Raw genomic sequence first — 18,363 nt, forward strand, 5'->3', positions numbered from 1 at the left:
TGATTCAGAGATGTATAAATTCAGGGTGAAGAGTCACAGTGCTCATCTACTGTGAATAACAGGAATTCTTGGTGTACAGGAGTTTCGGTCAATATTATATTGTGTTTTGTTTCACAAGCTCACAGCCACAACAGACACTATCTAGAAGCTTGCTGCTGTTAGCCCTTATGTCATACACCCATTCATAGCCCAGGTATCAATCATATTTTTAAAGACTTTCAAGCTTGGTGCTAGTCTAACAGTTACAGGTAATGTAGTTCACAGTCTTGCTGATCTTACTACAAAGGTACTTAATTGCTGTCCTGAGACCATGAACAATGGCAGGATTTTTGCTATTCCTACTTCCAATTCAGTGTGAACTCCAGGTTACTCCTATGCATGATGCCAATCGATGACAGAAAGGCATTAGAGTTGGGAATTTTTTTCCTGCCCTTTGTTTGAAGAGCTGGGGGCTGTGGATTGCCTGCTGTACTTTAGGTAGACACTCTCAATGTACACAGAAGACTTTTTTTCTCTAGAGAGCTTGGGGGGCATATATTTGATGGGGTTTGAGTGGCTGGTTTACTATAGTTGGCTTCCTACAGTAGTCAGTGGTAATGCTCTTCTCTTGAGAGCTGGAGGTAACAAACCAAAATTAAATAAACGTAACTGAAAAAACAAAAAGAAATGACCTCAGAGAATACAGACCCATAAATCAAAGCCAAACACTTTATTAGCATGCCGCTTTCTTTCATAAAGCAGAAACTTCTTCAGATAAATCAACAATAAAAAGCCATCATTTTAAATAAAAACTAATCCAATCACAATTAAATCAATAATTATCCATCTCCTCCCCCTAAAAAGTTTAAAGATACAGTTGTACCATTCTTAAGTCAAACCAACAATTCCTGCCTAAATACATTCTTTAAATACATACTTTACATCTAATTAAATACCCTAAAAGATTATTATGATTAGTATTATTATTAATAATAATGTCTTAATATAAAATAAGGTGAAATAAAATGTTATGTATACCTAAAAAAAATCACTTAAATATCTATATCAACTAATAATTCAACGGTTCAATGCTTTCAGTTTTAACAAGCATGAAATAGAGCACATTTCATTACAACTGTATATTTAAACTTTTTAGGGGGTGGGGATGGATTTTGTTTTGTCTTTTTGTTTTTTTGTGAGCTGGAGGTGTTGATTTGGTGGGTCATGATTGGCTGATTGGCTCTCTACAGTAATCCAGTGATTACTTTTCTTTTGCTCTTCTCTTGAAAAACTTTGGGAGGGGGGTCTAATAAGCCAACTGGCTTTCTACAGTAAGTCTTTTTTTTTCTTTTTTCTTTTGCTCTTCTCATGAGCTGAGAGAAAGGGGAGCACGTTCATCAGTCCAGCACAGCTGTGGCTCAAAGTTTAAAGATCTCATCCTCTGAACCTGACTGGTAATTAGTCTCTTATTTGTTTACAGTTGTTTTATTTGGGTCTTGTTTTACATACATATATGTATATATATGTATATGTATGTATGTATGTATGTATGTATGTATATATATATATATATATATATATATATATATATATATATATATATATATATATATATATATATATATATATATATATATATATATATATATATATGCAACCTGCTCCACAGTACTCCATAACAGGGCTGATCCAATGTCTTGTATAATGGAATAATCACTTCTTCCCTCCTACGTACGATTGAGCATTTCATCTCCCTCAAAATACCATAACATTTTCTGATTATTGTTGTAATATTGGCTTCAGAACTGAGACACATATCTATGACCATGTCCAAAACCTTTGCTGTAGCCACATACGGCAGAATATGTTGATCTATAGCATAGGAATAGCTATGGTTTCTGCTACTACACTGCAGGACTCTACATTTCTTGGTGTATAAGAAAACAGTTGTTTACAGACCATTCATCAACTAAATTTAGGCAATGCTGCATTCCTGCTTAATCCACAGTATTTGTCATGAATCATCAGCAAATCCATTAACCCATATACCCATGAAGGTGGACAAAGTAGTAAATTGGAGATTACCAAAATCAGATCCTTAACCTTGACTTAATAATCACGGCATTTGAAAAAAAAAAAACCCTGCATATCCTTATGCTGTACTTCCTTCTGTGCAACCCAGTTGCTAAACCTGCTTATTACGTAATCATTGATGTTCAAGATCTGCGTTGTTGATAGACAACTGTGAGAAACTGAGTCAAGTGCCTATGCTAAGTACAAGTAAATTAGGTCTACTGACAATCCCCCATTAAGGGCACCAATTAGGTTTGTGCAAATATGTAGCATGTTAGTTTAACATGACCTTCCCACTGAGAAAACATGTTGGTCAATGCATAGCCCTAATCTAAATGCCAGCGAAATTGTACCTAGAACCACTTTTTCATAACATTTTTCCAATTATGCTCTTTAAGCTTATAGCCCTGCAGTTATTGGTAGTATTACTGTTTAAAGTCTTATTCTATTTGATACTATGTATATATTTTTGTTTTTAAAAATGTATCCTGTAAATGTGTTAACACACTTTTTTGTCTATAATCTCTGTTACTTGATGTGATGACTTTGTATGCAAGGTTAAGCTGGAGCTTTTCTCCCCTAGCCTCCGCTGAAAATGGGCACTGTCTCAGTTGGACCATCCTGGTAACAAATGTAAAATAAATAAATAAAATAAAATTATTACTACTAATGCACAATTGCATGCAGAGCTCATTGTAAATTGAGCCACCTATACTGAGCCAGAAGATATAGCAAACTTCCTGGCTGATAAATTCAGCTCCAACTTTACTTCTCTCTTCCCCTCAACCTTCCCTCAGTAATCTAGCCTTTGATCATCATGTGTCTGCAGTGGTGAGGAAATCATTCTATGTTGCGCAACTTGTAAACAAAGGTATGGGATCTAAGTCCAAGTAAGTCATTGTTCCACTGTATTCGGCATTCATCAGACCTATCACTGAGTACTATGCCCCCTTTGGTATGTACCTAACCAGGCATATCCAACAATGGGAACATCCACGGAGGTTCCTCACTAAAAGAATACAGGGTGTAAGTAATATGTCCTCTGCAGACCACCTCAAGGACCTATCCCTGTATTCTGTCTCCTACAGGCTTTTGAGGGGAGATCTATGCCTGACATCAGGGCATTGTCAGACCCTGCTCTGATGGACCTCCTGCATATCCACAAAACAAACAGTACCAGAATTACCTGTTCTAAAGACTTAAACGTTGCCTGTGATATAAATTGGACCTGCTGGAGAGAGAAGTATGTATCCTAGAGACTACCGCATCTATGGAACAGGCTCCCCATCCATGTGAAGCAGAGTTCCTCCCTAATCCAATTCAAGTGCAAATTGGATAATTGGATGGGAAACTGGAAATTCTTCCCTGGTTTGGCACCTATGTCTCTGATGCAAACAGGTAACTTGTAAATGGCTCATCTCCCAGGCTCATAATTACACTTATTAAGGGTATCAGAACTTGTCAGAGATTTGGGATGCATGGTATGGCTTAAAAAGGCCCTTGTGGTCATTAGCCTAGTAAACACCTATGAACCTACTGCATTTTGGAACTGCTGCCATGATTATCTCTTTCCAAATAGTGGAACATAACTGGTTTCAAGATTCCTTTGAAATAAATATATCAGGTTTGGTACCAGTTTAGTGCCTATCTTTTTCAGGCAGCATGCACTCAGTTTATAAAGGACAGCAGAAGCATTCACCCTGATGCCATGCTACAATTTCACCACTTTCAATCAAAGGCCTGGTTCTCAACTATCTATGACTCCAGTTCTCAGAACTACAGATGAGCTGCAAAAAAAAATCAACAAGCTCTTCATTATCCTAAATAATACCATTGTCTGTTTTAGGTTGATCATTTCTGTGTTATCTATGCCAACAGACCTAAAATAAAAAAAAAAAAAACTTTGATTTATTTCTCATACCTATGTCCAGCTGATAGTGTTGTCTAGCTCTCCTTATAGCATAATTTCATGCGAGAAGTAGCAGCAGCTTTAGCTGAGCAGAAGTATTAGCATCAACCCTCACAGCCAGTGCCTGTGATGTTATATTCCATCGCCTCTCCCCTTGTCACAGACATGTCTGCCAGCATCTGAAATACCATTATACCCATTACCAGAACTTTGTCGACTGCTACCATACAGACAGAGACATCATACAGGAGTTATTAGACATGTGCCATCCACACATGGAATCAATGTGAAGACATGGAATGCCTATCTCATTGGACATAAAGGTCTGTGTTGCATTAACTATCCTTGCTATGGGGACCTTTCAGACTCTGATGGGGGACATGTTTTGCAGGCATCAGCCTTGTGGGGCAGAGACAGAACTGCCACTATGTAGGCATTCTACTGCACAGATGTATCCCTTAGGTCCTGAGGGGCCATCGACTGTACTCACATTGTCAACAAAGCTCCACTAGGCATTCAAGCTCCACTCGGCATCCAGTATATCTACTAGAAATGTAAAACTAAAAATATCCAGGCTGTCAACAGTCAATTCATCACTTTTTCTACAGAGCATGTTTTCTAGGGATGAATTGACTGTTGTTTTTGTATGGAATACAAATCTATTATATGTTTTTTTAGGAATTAATGGGCAATGTAGGGGGGGATGATTCTTTAATTAATTGTTTTATCTTTGTGATTGGTCAATGAGTTCTATTTAATGAAGCAGTATGCTGTTTGTAATGTATTCTGATGAAGGCTATGCTGTGCATAGCTGAAAGCGCTTAATAAACTTGTACTACAGATAGACAACCCTTTTTTCTGGATTAAAGCCTGGATATTTTTGGTTTAACAGTTGTTTTACTTTATGGGTGTTTTTAGGTTTTGGTATATCTACTAGAAATGTTTTCATTCCATCAACTGCCGGGTAGTGTGCAATACTCAGGGAACTGTATACAATGCATATCATCCTGGCAGCATCCATGACTCATCTGGTACACGTGCAACCTCTAGCAGCATTTTTTGTGGAGTAAGTTCCAACATGGTCCTCTAGTTGGTAGATGCACATATTGCCAGTTACATGGGCCAGGATATGCGGTTACCAAAATGAACACAGCAGCCACTCATTAAGGTGTCCACTATTGTGTGTTGCATGTGATGCAGTACACAACTTGGAACCATGGCTGATGATGCACATCTGAGACCTCCAGACCATTGTAGAGATTGTACACAATGCTGTGTGTTTTTTGGCATGCAGCACTGCCGAATATGTGTTTGAACTCTTGAAGGCATGTTTCCACTGCTTTGATGCATGGAGTGGTGCACTGCAGTGTGCACCTGAGATCTGCATTCAGATATTTGTGAGGTGTGCCATGTTACACAATATAGTAGTGTGGAATCATTTACAACTTAGGAACACCGCAGTAGTGTCTGACAGACCTCTTGCAGCAGAGGAGGAGGAAGTCAGCCATAGAGTCACAGAAACCAATTACAGCAGCACCCCAAGTTGGGCACAACAGAGTGCGACACTGGAAAAAAGGCATTATCTAGTCACTAAATATGGGCCATGACATGAACAACACAGACTAAATCTGACACGTGCATCAATCCATCCAGCCTAGGAGGTACATTGTACTGACTGGTCACATTGTGCATTAGACATTACTCCACTCGCACACACCAGAGGGATGGGCAGGGCAAAGTCATTTGCACAAATGGGCTGAGGCACAGTGATATGTGACAGCCAAACTATTATAGTTCTGTTGGTAAATGGAGATGGATGTGATAGCTATAGAGATGAATATCAGGTCTGGGGGAGATGGGGATTACATCTTCTAGTGTCAAAGTGGAGCTTCCATGTTGTGAATGTTGAACAGATATACCATATGACTTTGCAGTGTCACAGCCTGATATGTTCAGCAAGGTGGATGGTGTAGCACTTTTGAAAGCATGTACAGTAACCCCGCTATGCATTATGTTGGAAGCCAATAGACAAATGTTGTCCAGGACTCCAAGGACAGCCACAGCTATGTGTGGCACACCTAACTATTGGCTAAATAGCAAGCACAGACAGCCAACAGGGGATAGGGATGATGTGGAACTGTGGGAACCACAGCATTGAAGCCAGATATGCATTAACCATTAACATGACCGTGAGATGGGCCACACCCAGGATTGGTGGCTGTCATGGTCAGGGAGCTTGGTCAGTGATATATACATCTGCTGTTTGATGCTGCGTATGGCACCCATGTCACAAAAAGACAGACTGGTACAGACCACTTATGTAAACAGTAGATTGGCACATTCACAGTCCCAATGCATCTGGGGAAGAGATATGCACAGGTGTCCTGCTGAATACACCCCTTTGCATATTTGGGTCAGTGTATACCTTGAAATGTAAATGTTAGTACTAACCTGGCACTTCCCCACAGAAAGTCAGGCAACTGTCACCAGCCAGATCCCATATCCAAGCCACTGCTAGGCATGAGGGTTTATTCATCTGTACAGATATCAGTAACAGGAACTATTCCATCTCTGTGAGCCATTTCTGTGTTGGTAGTCCAACTCTTGTAGTGAATCTGTCCATGCAAATATCTTGTGCCTTGGAATATGCACATACTATCACATTGAAGCCCCTTAAATGCACATGTACTACTGCCCCATTGTGGCTACCCACACCACTGATGCCCTGCATTACTCCCAGCCATAGTTGTTTCAGAAGTCTTGTGAGTTTTACTTTTTCTAGAATGTGCATGCCATGTGTGGGTGTATGCTTTTAGGAACACCTCCATCTCCTGAACGGTGAGCTTTTCCAGCTGTTGCAAGTTATTTGGACCCAAAGCAAGACATGTACATCTATGGGTTAAACATGCTAGAGAGTGTGTGTGTGTGTGTGTGTGTGTGTGTGTGTGTGTGTGTGTGTGTGTGTGTGTGTGTGTGTGTGTGTGTGTGTGTTAGTTAGTGTGCTTGGGCAGACTTCTTTGTTTCAGCACTATCCCCCCTCCATCCCTTCAGAGTCCATATGCCTATCTTCCATTATGCTTTGATCATTCCTACCCTATACTTTACTGACAGCAGCAATGAGTATGTTACCACCTCTCAACCGTACAGATTTTCGCAGAATGTCCAGATTTCTGGCTCATATATTTGGTCTGTTCCTCATAAAATATGTGTTTTTCTGACAAATCACTTGGATGATCTGAGGACTGAAGTCACTAAATAATGACATACATTTGAGTTTCAAACTTCAAATCCTTCAGAAAATGTATGTTAAAACAAACCCTGTAACCCTAGCAATTTTCTAAGTTTATAAGTGCAATATTTAAAACATGTCCCTATTTTTGGGCCTTTGTTCCCCCATTTTGTTGGGCTTTATCCAGATTTCTTGCACTAAGAGGTTGAGGTGTATGCCGCTGCCCATGATCTTGCAGCACAGTTCTGATGGCCACTGATACTGTGCACAGCATGTGCCTCTCACATCTCTCTCTATCTCTTAACATAGCCATAGTATGACCTATGAACTGGAGCTATCATTTACCCTGCATGGGTGTTCAAGCCTGTCTTACAGAATATGTGCATACGGTACAGTGTAGCCCTTACCCCATGGGACAGTCACCTATTATGGCCTTGTACTATGTTTGCTGTCAGGAAAGACCACCCAAATAGACAGTAGCCTGTCAAGCCCCTGTATTATGCTGTCAGGGACAGCCTCCCCTCCCAGATGGTCAACACCCTCATATGCCCTTGTGCTACAATACTTCACTCAATCTACTGCTTACCACCTATTTCTGTTACTGCCATGCACTGAGTCTGCACAGTGCAGTGCAATGTAAAGGTACATTACCAGGTGTCTTGCCTTCTTTCATTATGCTTATATTACAGAACAAACTCTTCTCCACTCAATTCCTTTTCCAAACTTATTCATCTTAATGCAGACTCCCGTATCAAGGAAACCACACTATCTTTCAGGTTATAATTGTTCTTGTAGCAGAATGATTATGCTAATGGGGTAACGTAGCACTAGATCTCTAAATCCCTGCCATAATGCATTCATAGCTTCATAAGTTCATTAGAGATTACTAGGCTAATGGTTCAAAAGCCCTTACAAGCCTAGCCAGTTTTAGTGAGATTTTACCCAATTTTCTATCCCTAGAAGAAAGATAACAAGATTTAGCAAGTGGGGTTTTGACAATTTTTTTTTACAGACTGCCTCTGCCCATCCAGATTGTGCTTGAAGATGGTCATGGAAGGGCTCTGCTTCATGTGAATTGGAAGCCTGTTCCAGAGGAGGGGTAACCTCTGGACACAAATCTGTCTCTCCAGCATGACCTATTCATGTCAGACATCAGGTTTAAATCCTTGGAGTGGGTAACCCTCGTGCAGTTAGTTTTGTGAATATGCAACATTTTTGTCAGGGCTGGGTCAGAGACTGCCTTCTATATGAGGCATAGACCACCCCTCAATAATCAGTAGGAAACTGAATACAGTGTTAGAGCTTTTAATCGGTTCGCATATGACATGTTGGTTATACCTTGTATTTTGTTTTGGCAAAAAACCTCTGAGGATGTTCCAACTGTTGCAGTTGTCTTACATGGTACTTGCCAAAGGGTGCATTGTAGTTGATTATTGGTCTGAGGGCCAAAAATACAGTGGTACTATGACATCCTTAGATCTGGATGTCATTCTCTTACTTATAAGCTGCAACACATAGAAGGATCTCCTTCACTACCGTGGACGCAGGGTGGTCAAAGTTCAGATTACTACCTATCGGAGTACCCAGATCTCTCACAGATGGGTCCACTCTTGAGGGGATGCTATCAATGTTGTAATTTGCAGTGATATTTGATTTCCCAAAGGCTATTATTATGCACTTCTTCGCATTTAGTTTGAGGCCATGGTGTCGGCCATGGCTCTGACACCAGTCATTAGTCTGAGTCAGTCCTTTCTGTAGCATATCAACATTATTTGGGGAATCAGCTATTGCTCCGAACTTCTAGTCATCAGCAAACTTGATCAGCCAAAGGCCATCTACATCGGCTTGATATCTGAGACATTCTGCTATTACACCAAGGCAGCTCTACAACAGTCACTATTTCTTGTTCCTGTATAAATAGGGCATATGCATGCCATAAAGCCAATAGCACTGCCACTCTGCAACAGTGCTACTTTTAATAGTGTGTCATTGTTGTCTGATGATGCACATTATGAGTTACCCATAACTTGTGGATGTGTTCAGAGGGCTACTGTTTCCCTCCCTATTCAGACCTACTGAGCGGACATCACTTCTTTAGATACTAGGTTCTTGAGGGCTCCTGGCTAGTTCAGCCAGGAAACCATAATCTTTTTGTACCTGCTACACAAGAGCCATCGGGGTACCTACTGGGCTGTTACATGGGCCTCTTATATAAGACTGATGCCTGGCACCAGCTTGTCAGAGCAGTGAGAGATGTCTATGGCCTCATCCTTTCTGATGAGCAGTGCTGGCATCACTATAACAATCTGTGAAGGCACTGCACTAACCTGTTGTGCCACTGGTAAGTAAAAGTTAGAAAGAGTAAGCTAGTATTATGTTTGCATCTGTCTATTGTCTACTAGTTTCCCCTGCCTTCTGTTGGTTACATTGTGCTAAATAGTTGTACAGTGACTGAGAAGAAAGCAGTCAACTGAGAAGTCTTTCTAGGCCTAGGAAGTCTGATAGTCTGTCCTGGAAGTGAGGCATGTATATTGTCTCCATGTCTGTTATGTGCACCTGAAATTCTGTTTGTGACAGACATGTCTGCTAATGTTTAGTAATTTTTTTCTCTTTCTGTTTTTGTTTCCTCCTTCTACAGGTTAAGCTGTGGTGCAAGATGTGAATTGTTGGCAGGCCCCAGGATCCACTTCAGCAGATATGCCTGGATCTGGGACACCAGCAGATGTCATGCCTACCACTTAGCTGAAGGCTGACGGTCACCTTGCTGAAGATGACCTAAAAGGCTCACTGTTGGTCTCTGTAGCCACCTGTCAGGAGGATGAAGGTTCCTCTTCGGAGAATGGCCAAGATTGGTCCACCCCATGGTAATCTAGAGTGAGATGAGACAACTGATCATGTTCAACATACAGTGGCAGCTGGACTCCTGCACTGGAATCCTGGAGCACCTCCTGGAATGGCTGACAGAGCTCCACAACTGACCAGTCCCAACCATTAAGCAGCCAAGGGCACAGCCTGCCCATGATATCAGCCATGTACAGTAGTTAAGTGATGTCCATGTGAGGTCTCCACAGGCTGGTCAAATAAGCCTGCTGTTGTCCATCCTATCCCCCATCATGTGATCCTCCTTCCTTTTGTGTTATTCCCCATACCTTGTTTGCAATCCAGTCTTCCCCATCAACAGTTGTCTTCATGATAACCACTTGATATCCTGGGACTCGTTAATGTGACTCCCTGAACAGTAAGACTGAATGAGAAAAAAATGCACACTTAAATATACAAAGTCCATAACTGCCATTTCTCCGAGAGTTCCCTTTTCCCAGAGGTAATCCTATCTTGACGTTTGTAGGGCAACTTGCCCCCTCCTTCAAAAAAGCAAATTTAAAGGAGAACAGTGATGTTTGACATTTACTGTTCTTATGTATTTTCACAGTTATTTTTCATAATTCCAGGACTTATAGAAGCCTTGGAATTACAATAGAAATCTTGTGCATCCCTCCACTGCTGTTCATACCACTCCTGTCTGCTTCTGTCTCTTCTTGTTTGTTTCACTACCCCTGCTATCTTCCATGCTCTCTCATTTCTTCATACACAAGCTCCATGTTACGATACCCATCTACTCTTCTTCTTCAAATATGTAAAATGGGCAGCTTCTCCACAAAGGTTTGCCTTTCCTGTTTGCAAGTATCGTTTTTTCATGTTACCTTTGTGTGTTTTCCTCTGCTTGCTCTTGCTCAGTTTTTGCCTGTCTTATTTTCTCCTTCCTCCATTTTATATGATGAACTATGCTGGCACTTTGCTGTTGTGGTGCTACAACTCTGAGGTGCTTCATTGTACATGTGAGCAAGTATAGCCTCAGGCATGACACCTTGCTGTTCTTGTTACATTGGTACTACCCATATCATGACAGAGCACAGCTGCTGCCACATGGCTGACCTATTTTACTATTTATCCCTTTTCCAGGAATGCTGAAGTTATGCTGATCCTACCTACATAGCTAAGCAGCATCAGACCACATTGTGCTACAACATCCTGTGATGACACATACTGCAAATCTTTCTGAATAACTTCCAAGGTTTAGCCACAGCTAAGCAGAAATAGTAGAATGTTCTAACGTAATGAACAAATAATTATAGTAAAGAATAATGAAAACTGGCATGGATTATAAAACAAAATGCATCAGCAACCATAAGCAGTTGGGGTAAAAAGGTAGGCTCAAGGACAATAGCCTTTCTGCCATTAAGATTGCAACATGTTGAATGTCTCTGTCACCACCCCATAATGGTTAACAAGAGAGGAGGGCACAAGGAAATAGCTGATAACAGATGACAAGAGAGCAAAAAAAAAACAATAAAAAAATTCCAGTTTTCCCTAAAAGATGCAGAAAGACATGAGGTGCTTCACATATAACTGTACATAGCATACATAAGAGAAATATTGAGTAAAAAACAACTTTCAGTGTGGAGATGCAGAGAAAACTACTGCAAAAGAATGAGAATACTTGCTGTCAATGAGAAAATACTGAGAAATACTATGCCATTCAGTAATGCTCTACTCTGGTTAGCTGAGAATATAAGAATAGGCATATCCCTTACTACCTCAAAAAGAGAGACCCTGCTTTGCATTTAACACTGTGCCTCCTTTCAACATTATTCCAGCAAAGGATTCTCAGTGAGTTTGCCAGTCATAGGCAATGCCAGTCTTTCCAGAAGGATGAGAACAACATGCTGTGGCACTCTGTATACTTGGATGGGCTTCAAGTTGTGAATCACAGCACTCCTTGTAACTGGTGTGTATCACAACATTCCCTGGAAATGGCGAGTACCACAGCACCGCCTGTAGATGTGTATCACAACAATCTCTGCAAATTGCTTATTCCATGCACATGGTGTATACTACATCACCCCATGCAAATGTTGTATACCACTGCACTCCCTGCAGACAGTATATACCATAGTACCCTCTGCACATGGTGTGCACCACCCCTGCAGATGGTGTGTACTGCAACACATTATGCAAACAGTGGACTACAGCACTCCCTGCATATGATGTGTACAACAGCATTCCCTGAAGGCAATGTGTACTACAGCAATACATAGATATGTACAACAGCACTTTCTACACATGATGTGTACCAACCTGCAGATGCTGTGAGCATAGCACTCTCTGCAGACATTGTAGACCAAAGAACTCTTTAAAAACAGTGTGTAGCACAGCATTTGTTGCAAATGACATGCACTACAACACTTCTTGTAATTGGTGTGTAAGTAAAGACAACAACAGTGTGTTCCAAAAACCCAAAAAGTAACAAATAAACCACCGAAGGTTGTCTTAGTGGAAATGTGCTATGTTACAATATTGGGAGACCAACTAGTCAATAAAGAAAACAATAGTTCTGAAGAAGTCTTAAGTGAAAAGATGAAAGCATTTTACTGAACAGAGTGCATATTATTAAAGGTTTTTATTGTCTGGTTGGTCTCCCGATATTGTACCACAGCACATTTCCACTAAGAGGACTTTCAGTGGTTTAATTGGTGTGTATATCACTCCTTTGTAGATGGCATGTACTATTATGCTTCTTGTAGGTGAATGCAGCCTCAGTAAGTACATCACTCACTGTAGATGGTGTCTACCACGGCACTCCTCATGCACATGTTGTGTACCACAGTAGTTACTGCAGACAATGTACATCACAGCACTTCTTGCAGATGGTGGGCAACACAGCACTCTCTGCTAACAATGTTTACTACAGCAATCCCTGCAGGTGATGTGTACCACTACTTGTAGATGATGTTTACTTCAGTCCCCATAGATGGTGTGTATTATTACATTTCTTGTAGGTGGATGTAGCCTCAGTATGCACTACATCGCTACTTGTAGATGGTGTGTGCCATGGCATGCCCTGCAGACAGTGTGCTCTTGACTCCCTGCAGACAATGTGTAGAATAGTACTCCCTGTAGATGATGTGCACCACAGCACTCTTTGCACATGGTGTGAATTACTGACTTCTTGTAGGTGGTGTATACATCACTGCTCATAGATGGTGTGTACTGTTGCACTTCTTGTAGGTGGATTTAACCACAATAAGTACCACATCACTTCTTGCAGATGGTGTGTACAATGGCACTCCCTGCATATGGTGTGTACAACAGCATTCTCTGCAGACAATGTGTATTACAGAAATCCCTGTAGATGACATGTACCACAACACTCCCTGCACATGGTGTACCACAGACTTCTTGTAGATGGTGGGTACTACTGCACTTCTTGAAGGTGGATGTATCCTCAATACATACTACATCACTCCCTGCAGATGGTGTATACAATGGCACTCCCTGCACACCATGTGTACCACAGCACTCCCTGTGGATAATATATGCAAAGCAATCATTGTATATGACGTGTACCACAGCCCTCCCTGTGGATAATATATACAAAGCACACTTTGTATATATTGTACACCACAGCGCTCCTTACAGAACTTATGAACTACAGCACTCCCTACAGATGATGTATACTGTAGGTTTTCTTGAAGATCGTGCTAAGCAAAACAGTCCCTGCAAATGGTATATACTACAGAACTCATTACAAATTGTGTTCACCATAGGATTCCCTGCAATTGTCTCTCCTTGTAGATATAGTCTATTACAGTACTCCCTACAAATGGTATGTACCGCGGCAGTCCCTGCAGACAGTGCATACTGTGATAGTCCCTGCAGACAGTGTGTACCGTAGCCAGCACTCCTTGTACATGGTGTGTGCCACAGCTCTCCCTGCAGACAATGTACACCACAGCACTGTTTGCAGATGGTGTGTTCATTACTGCTATTCTTGTAGGTGTATGTGACCTGAATGTGTACCACAGTACTGCTTGCAGACATTGTGTACCACAGCAATGTTGCAGATGAAGTATACCACAGCGCTTCTTGCAGACAGTGTGTAGCACAGCACTACTTGCAGACAGTGTGTGCACCACTGCACTCCTTGTAGGTGTATGTAGCCTAAATGTGTACCACAGTACTTCTTGCAGATGGTGTGTACCACAACACTCCCTACAGAAGGTGCATACTACAGCACTCCCTGCAGAACATGTATACCACAGCACTCCCTGCAGATGCTGTGCACCATAGTTCTCCTTACCGATATGGCATACTATAACAATCCCTGCAGAAGGTGTGCCTTGCAGAGCTACCTTGCAAATGCCGCATCACGCAGCACTCCTTTGCATGTGGTGCATTCTGCAGCACTCCCCTGCAGTTGGTGCATACAACAGCACTCCCCTGTAGGTGGCATATCCCACAGCATGCCCTGCAGGTGGCATGTACCATAGTACTCCCAGCAGGTGGTGCACACCACAGTTCTCCCTGAAAGTGTGCATCACAGCATTCCCAGAAGATTGTGTGTACCACAGGACTCCTTGCAGATTGTGTGTACCACATGACTCATTACAGACTGTGTGTATCACACCACTCCTTGTAGGTGGAGGTGGCCTGAATATGTACACAGACTGCACTTCTTGCATGCAGTGTGTTTCACAGCACTCCCTACATATGGTATGTAGCATAACACTCCTTGCAAGTGATGCATCACAGCACTATTTATACACTGTATGCACCACATCAGTCTATGTACATTGTGTGTACCACGGCACTCCTTTTAGGTGGAAGTCGTCTGAATGTGTACCACAGCACTCCTTGCAGATGATATGCTTACAACACTTCCTGCAGGTGGTATATACCACAACACTTCTTGCAGGATGTATGTTTTACAGCACTCAGTGTACATGAAGGTGGTCTGAATGTGTACCACATCACTCCCTGTAGGTGAAGGGACCTGAAGATGAGTACCATAGCAGATGCTGTAGTTGAGTACAATAGCAGATGCTGTACTTGAGATCAAAGGGGTGTATACACTACATAGAGTACTGGTTCTATCTATGAGGGATGGGGTTCTGAGGACTAGCTGGGGGTGTATGGACCAAACAACTACATACAAGTGGCCAAGAAGGCATATACAATTGTGCTTTTTGTAGGATGAGTACAAAGCATACCATCAAAAGCTCAAAGCAAAAGGTATTTCCTCTTTATCAAAAAAAGTCCTCTTTGTACTCTGCACTGATTAGGCCCATCATAAAGTACCCCCAGACGTATCTTACCAAACATATCAAGCAATTGTAATAACTCCAGAGGTTCTTAATTAAGAAGATTAAGGGCTTAAAAGACATGAGCTACAAAGAGAGATGGGATGCTCTATATTCAGTATCATACAAACTACTTAGTGGCAAGCTGTACATTGTTTATATGACCATACGTAATCCAGTAGTCCAAGAAATCTTACACCTCCAAAAAATTAAACAGTCCTACTAACATTAAGCCAGAAATCTAAATCTACTCTGTGAAATGACTAAGACAAGATTGAGGGATAGATTTGCCTCACAGCTACTATACCTTATCTAGAATAACTGCTTGCCTTTTCAAATGAGTTAAATAACTGGATGGGTATTCATAAATTCACCTCTGGTATGACTGATCAATACTGCCACCTTCATCAATAGTTGTTTGGTCTAGGAACAAGTAGTCAGATGACAAGAAACAATGTCATTCTGCAAGTTATCCCAGCAGTAATATTTAAAATATTAATTTGAGAAGTCTTAGTGAAACAGAAAATTCTGCATTCTCTCTTGGATCTGACAACAACTAGAAAATCCATTCACCACATCTGCTTTGCTCTATTAGTAAGTTCTTAGGTTATAGTAATTCTCTTAGATTCAGTAAGGAATATTGTAAAGCATAGTTTAGATATTTTAATTTTTTTTGAGACGGTCCTGAAATGTTGTTTTAAATACTTCCTGTGGTTTTGAACTCTGATGTCACCATTAACATATATTTAGTATTGTCTTGTTCTTTTATTATTTAATATTAAATATATTTAAACATTTTATTGTGACTGATCTGTGTATAGATATTTAAGTTGAGAGAGTACTTGCATATTTATTTGGTGACACTGCGTGTGCCACTCCTAACAGCCTTGCTCTTGATCAAACTACCATTTGTGTTAATATTAATATTACACAGTACGATTTGACACCCGTTAACGGCCTTAAAGTAGCTGATAAGGAGTTGACTGGTGGCAGTGATAACTACCTTATAGTCTGTGCAGAAGGGGGCATAGCAAGTAAACCTGTGCCAGCCTTTACCAGGTGTGTGTGTGTAAATCAAACCTCAAAGAGTGAGTGTGTCAGCTACTTGGGCAGGGACATGAAGCACTAGTTGAACAGAGAGGGTGCTGGAGGTCTTGGCTTGGTCACTCAGCTGAGATCTCATCTCCATAGTTGTGCTAGTGGGTAGTCTTATTGGGGATCTGGAGAAAGGTAGAGAAACCAGCCCTGGACTAACTGTGGTCTCTGTGCGCTCTTAAGGGAAACTGCACTTGATGCAGAGCTGGAAATACTGTGTGTGTGTGTACCTGTTAACCTCCCAGTGTACGTCCCCCACTGGTACCAGTGGTGAGGATTGAAGCTCCTTGATTACTGGTCCAGTGGTGGGTCGTCACAACTGACATGGTGGAAATGGTCTTTCTGAGTTGCCTTAGAACTCTTATCTTCCTATGATCAAACTGTTGATTCCATAAAAGCAAGACAGTGAACTGTCTGTAGTAAACACACAGTTTATATAGTTTCAAAGACTGTGCTTTTATGGAACAAGCAGCCCACTTATAAAGGAAGATTGACCAGTTTAGTGACCATGACACAAGTACTGCAGTGCAGACAGAAACTCACTGAATGTAAGCTGGCAAGGATTCCCATGTGGTTGAATAAGATAACTGATACTACACTGTGTGCTTGAATGATAAACACTGTGCTTTGTATAGAACTGTGCAGATATCAATGTCATATATATGATGAGCAGAAACTGGAAGGACCATTTAAGAAAATGTTCTTTTACAAAGAATATGACTAACATAAAACAAAGCATAGCCAGGGCAACAAAGTATACTGCTAAGTACAATGATGAGATTATAATATTTACTTACAGAAAGAACAAAAGTTTCAGTGAGAACAAAGTTTCACTTCTTGTGTTACCTTTATGGTGCTGATCTCCTGGGTATCTTGAAGCATTTGGTGAGAAATCTCCTGCTTCAGACTGGTGTGTGATTTCAAGGCATCCTGAAGCTGTTTCTGAATAATGCAAGGAGAAGAATTAGGTATGCTTGCCACCTGAATATTAATGATTATTATGTAAGCATAAATACAAATTAAGTACATGCCAGGTCTAATGACTCGCTTAGAATAGGAAGCTTTATGTAACAAATTAAAATCTACACAGACCTGGCAGGACATAGCAGCACTCACACAGTGGACTGTGGGGATCACTGTAATAAAGCCTTGATGTAAGTAACATGTCCTATGCAGACCACCTCAAGGCCCTATTACTGTAGCCTATCATCTATAGGCTGTTGAGGGGATATCTATGCCTGGCATACAGGGCATTGTCAAACCCCACTCTGATGGATCTTCTGCATATCCACAAAACAAACAGCATCAGAATTATCCATTCTAAAGACTTAAACCTTACCTGTGATATAAATAGGACCTAGTGAACAGGCAGGTATGTATCCCTGAGGCTACCCCATTTCTGGAACAGACTCCCCTTCCATGTGAAGTAGAGTTTCTCCCTAATCCAATTCAAGTGTAACTTGGACAACTGGATGGGGAACAGGAAATTCATTCCCAGTTTGGCATCTGTGTTTCTAATGGAAACAGGCAGTATGTAAATGTTTCATCTCCCAGGCCCCTGCTAGTAAATGTTTCATCTCCCAGGCCCCTGCTTACACTTTTCAAGAGTACCAGCAGAACTTGTCAAAGATTTAGAATGCATTGGCTAGGCTTAAAAAAACCTTGTGGTTATTAGCATAGTAAACACCTATGAACCTATGACTATGCAACCTTGGGTGAGGAAGGAGAGGCAACCATGGCAAGTCGTAATGATAACGGGAGTATAGCCTACTGTTACCAAGAGACTGAAAGGGTGTGTCCAGAATTTTCTTTGCAGTGAATGGACTTGAAAGTTTAAGAAAAACAGAGATGCAAAAGGTAGAACTGAGGCTTATTTTCTTTTGAAAATTATCCAGTGATTTCATTACTATGTCTGTATTGACAGACTGAAGGAAGATTCA

General features: G+C 41.1%; 1 protein-coding gene across 1 annotated transcript in view; it reads right to left on the bottom strand.

Moving 5' to 3' along the window:
• Positions 1–18,363, bottom strand: part of LOC122800085 (zinc-binding protein A33-like) — a 270,210-nt gene that overhangs the window by 186,309 nt on the left and 65,538 nt on the right. Inside the window, exon 3 of the mRNA XM_044069600.1 lies at positions 17,270–17,365. Within this exon, the coding sequence (XP_043925535.1) occupies positions 17,270–17,365 (96 nt within the window). The remainder of the gene's footprint in view (positions 1–17,269; positions 17,366–18,363) is intronic.

Source organism: Protopterus annectens, chromosome 4.part0 (assembly GCF_019279795.1).
Source record: "Protopterus annectens isolate FY-2018-M chromosome 4.part0, PAN1.0, whole genome shotgun sequence".
Classification (NCBI taxonomy): domain Eukaryota; kingdom Metazoa; phylum Chordata; order Ceratodontiformes; family Protopteridae; genus Protopterus; species Protopterus annectens.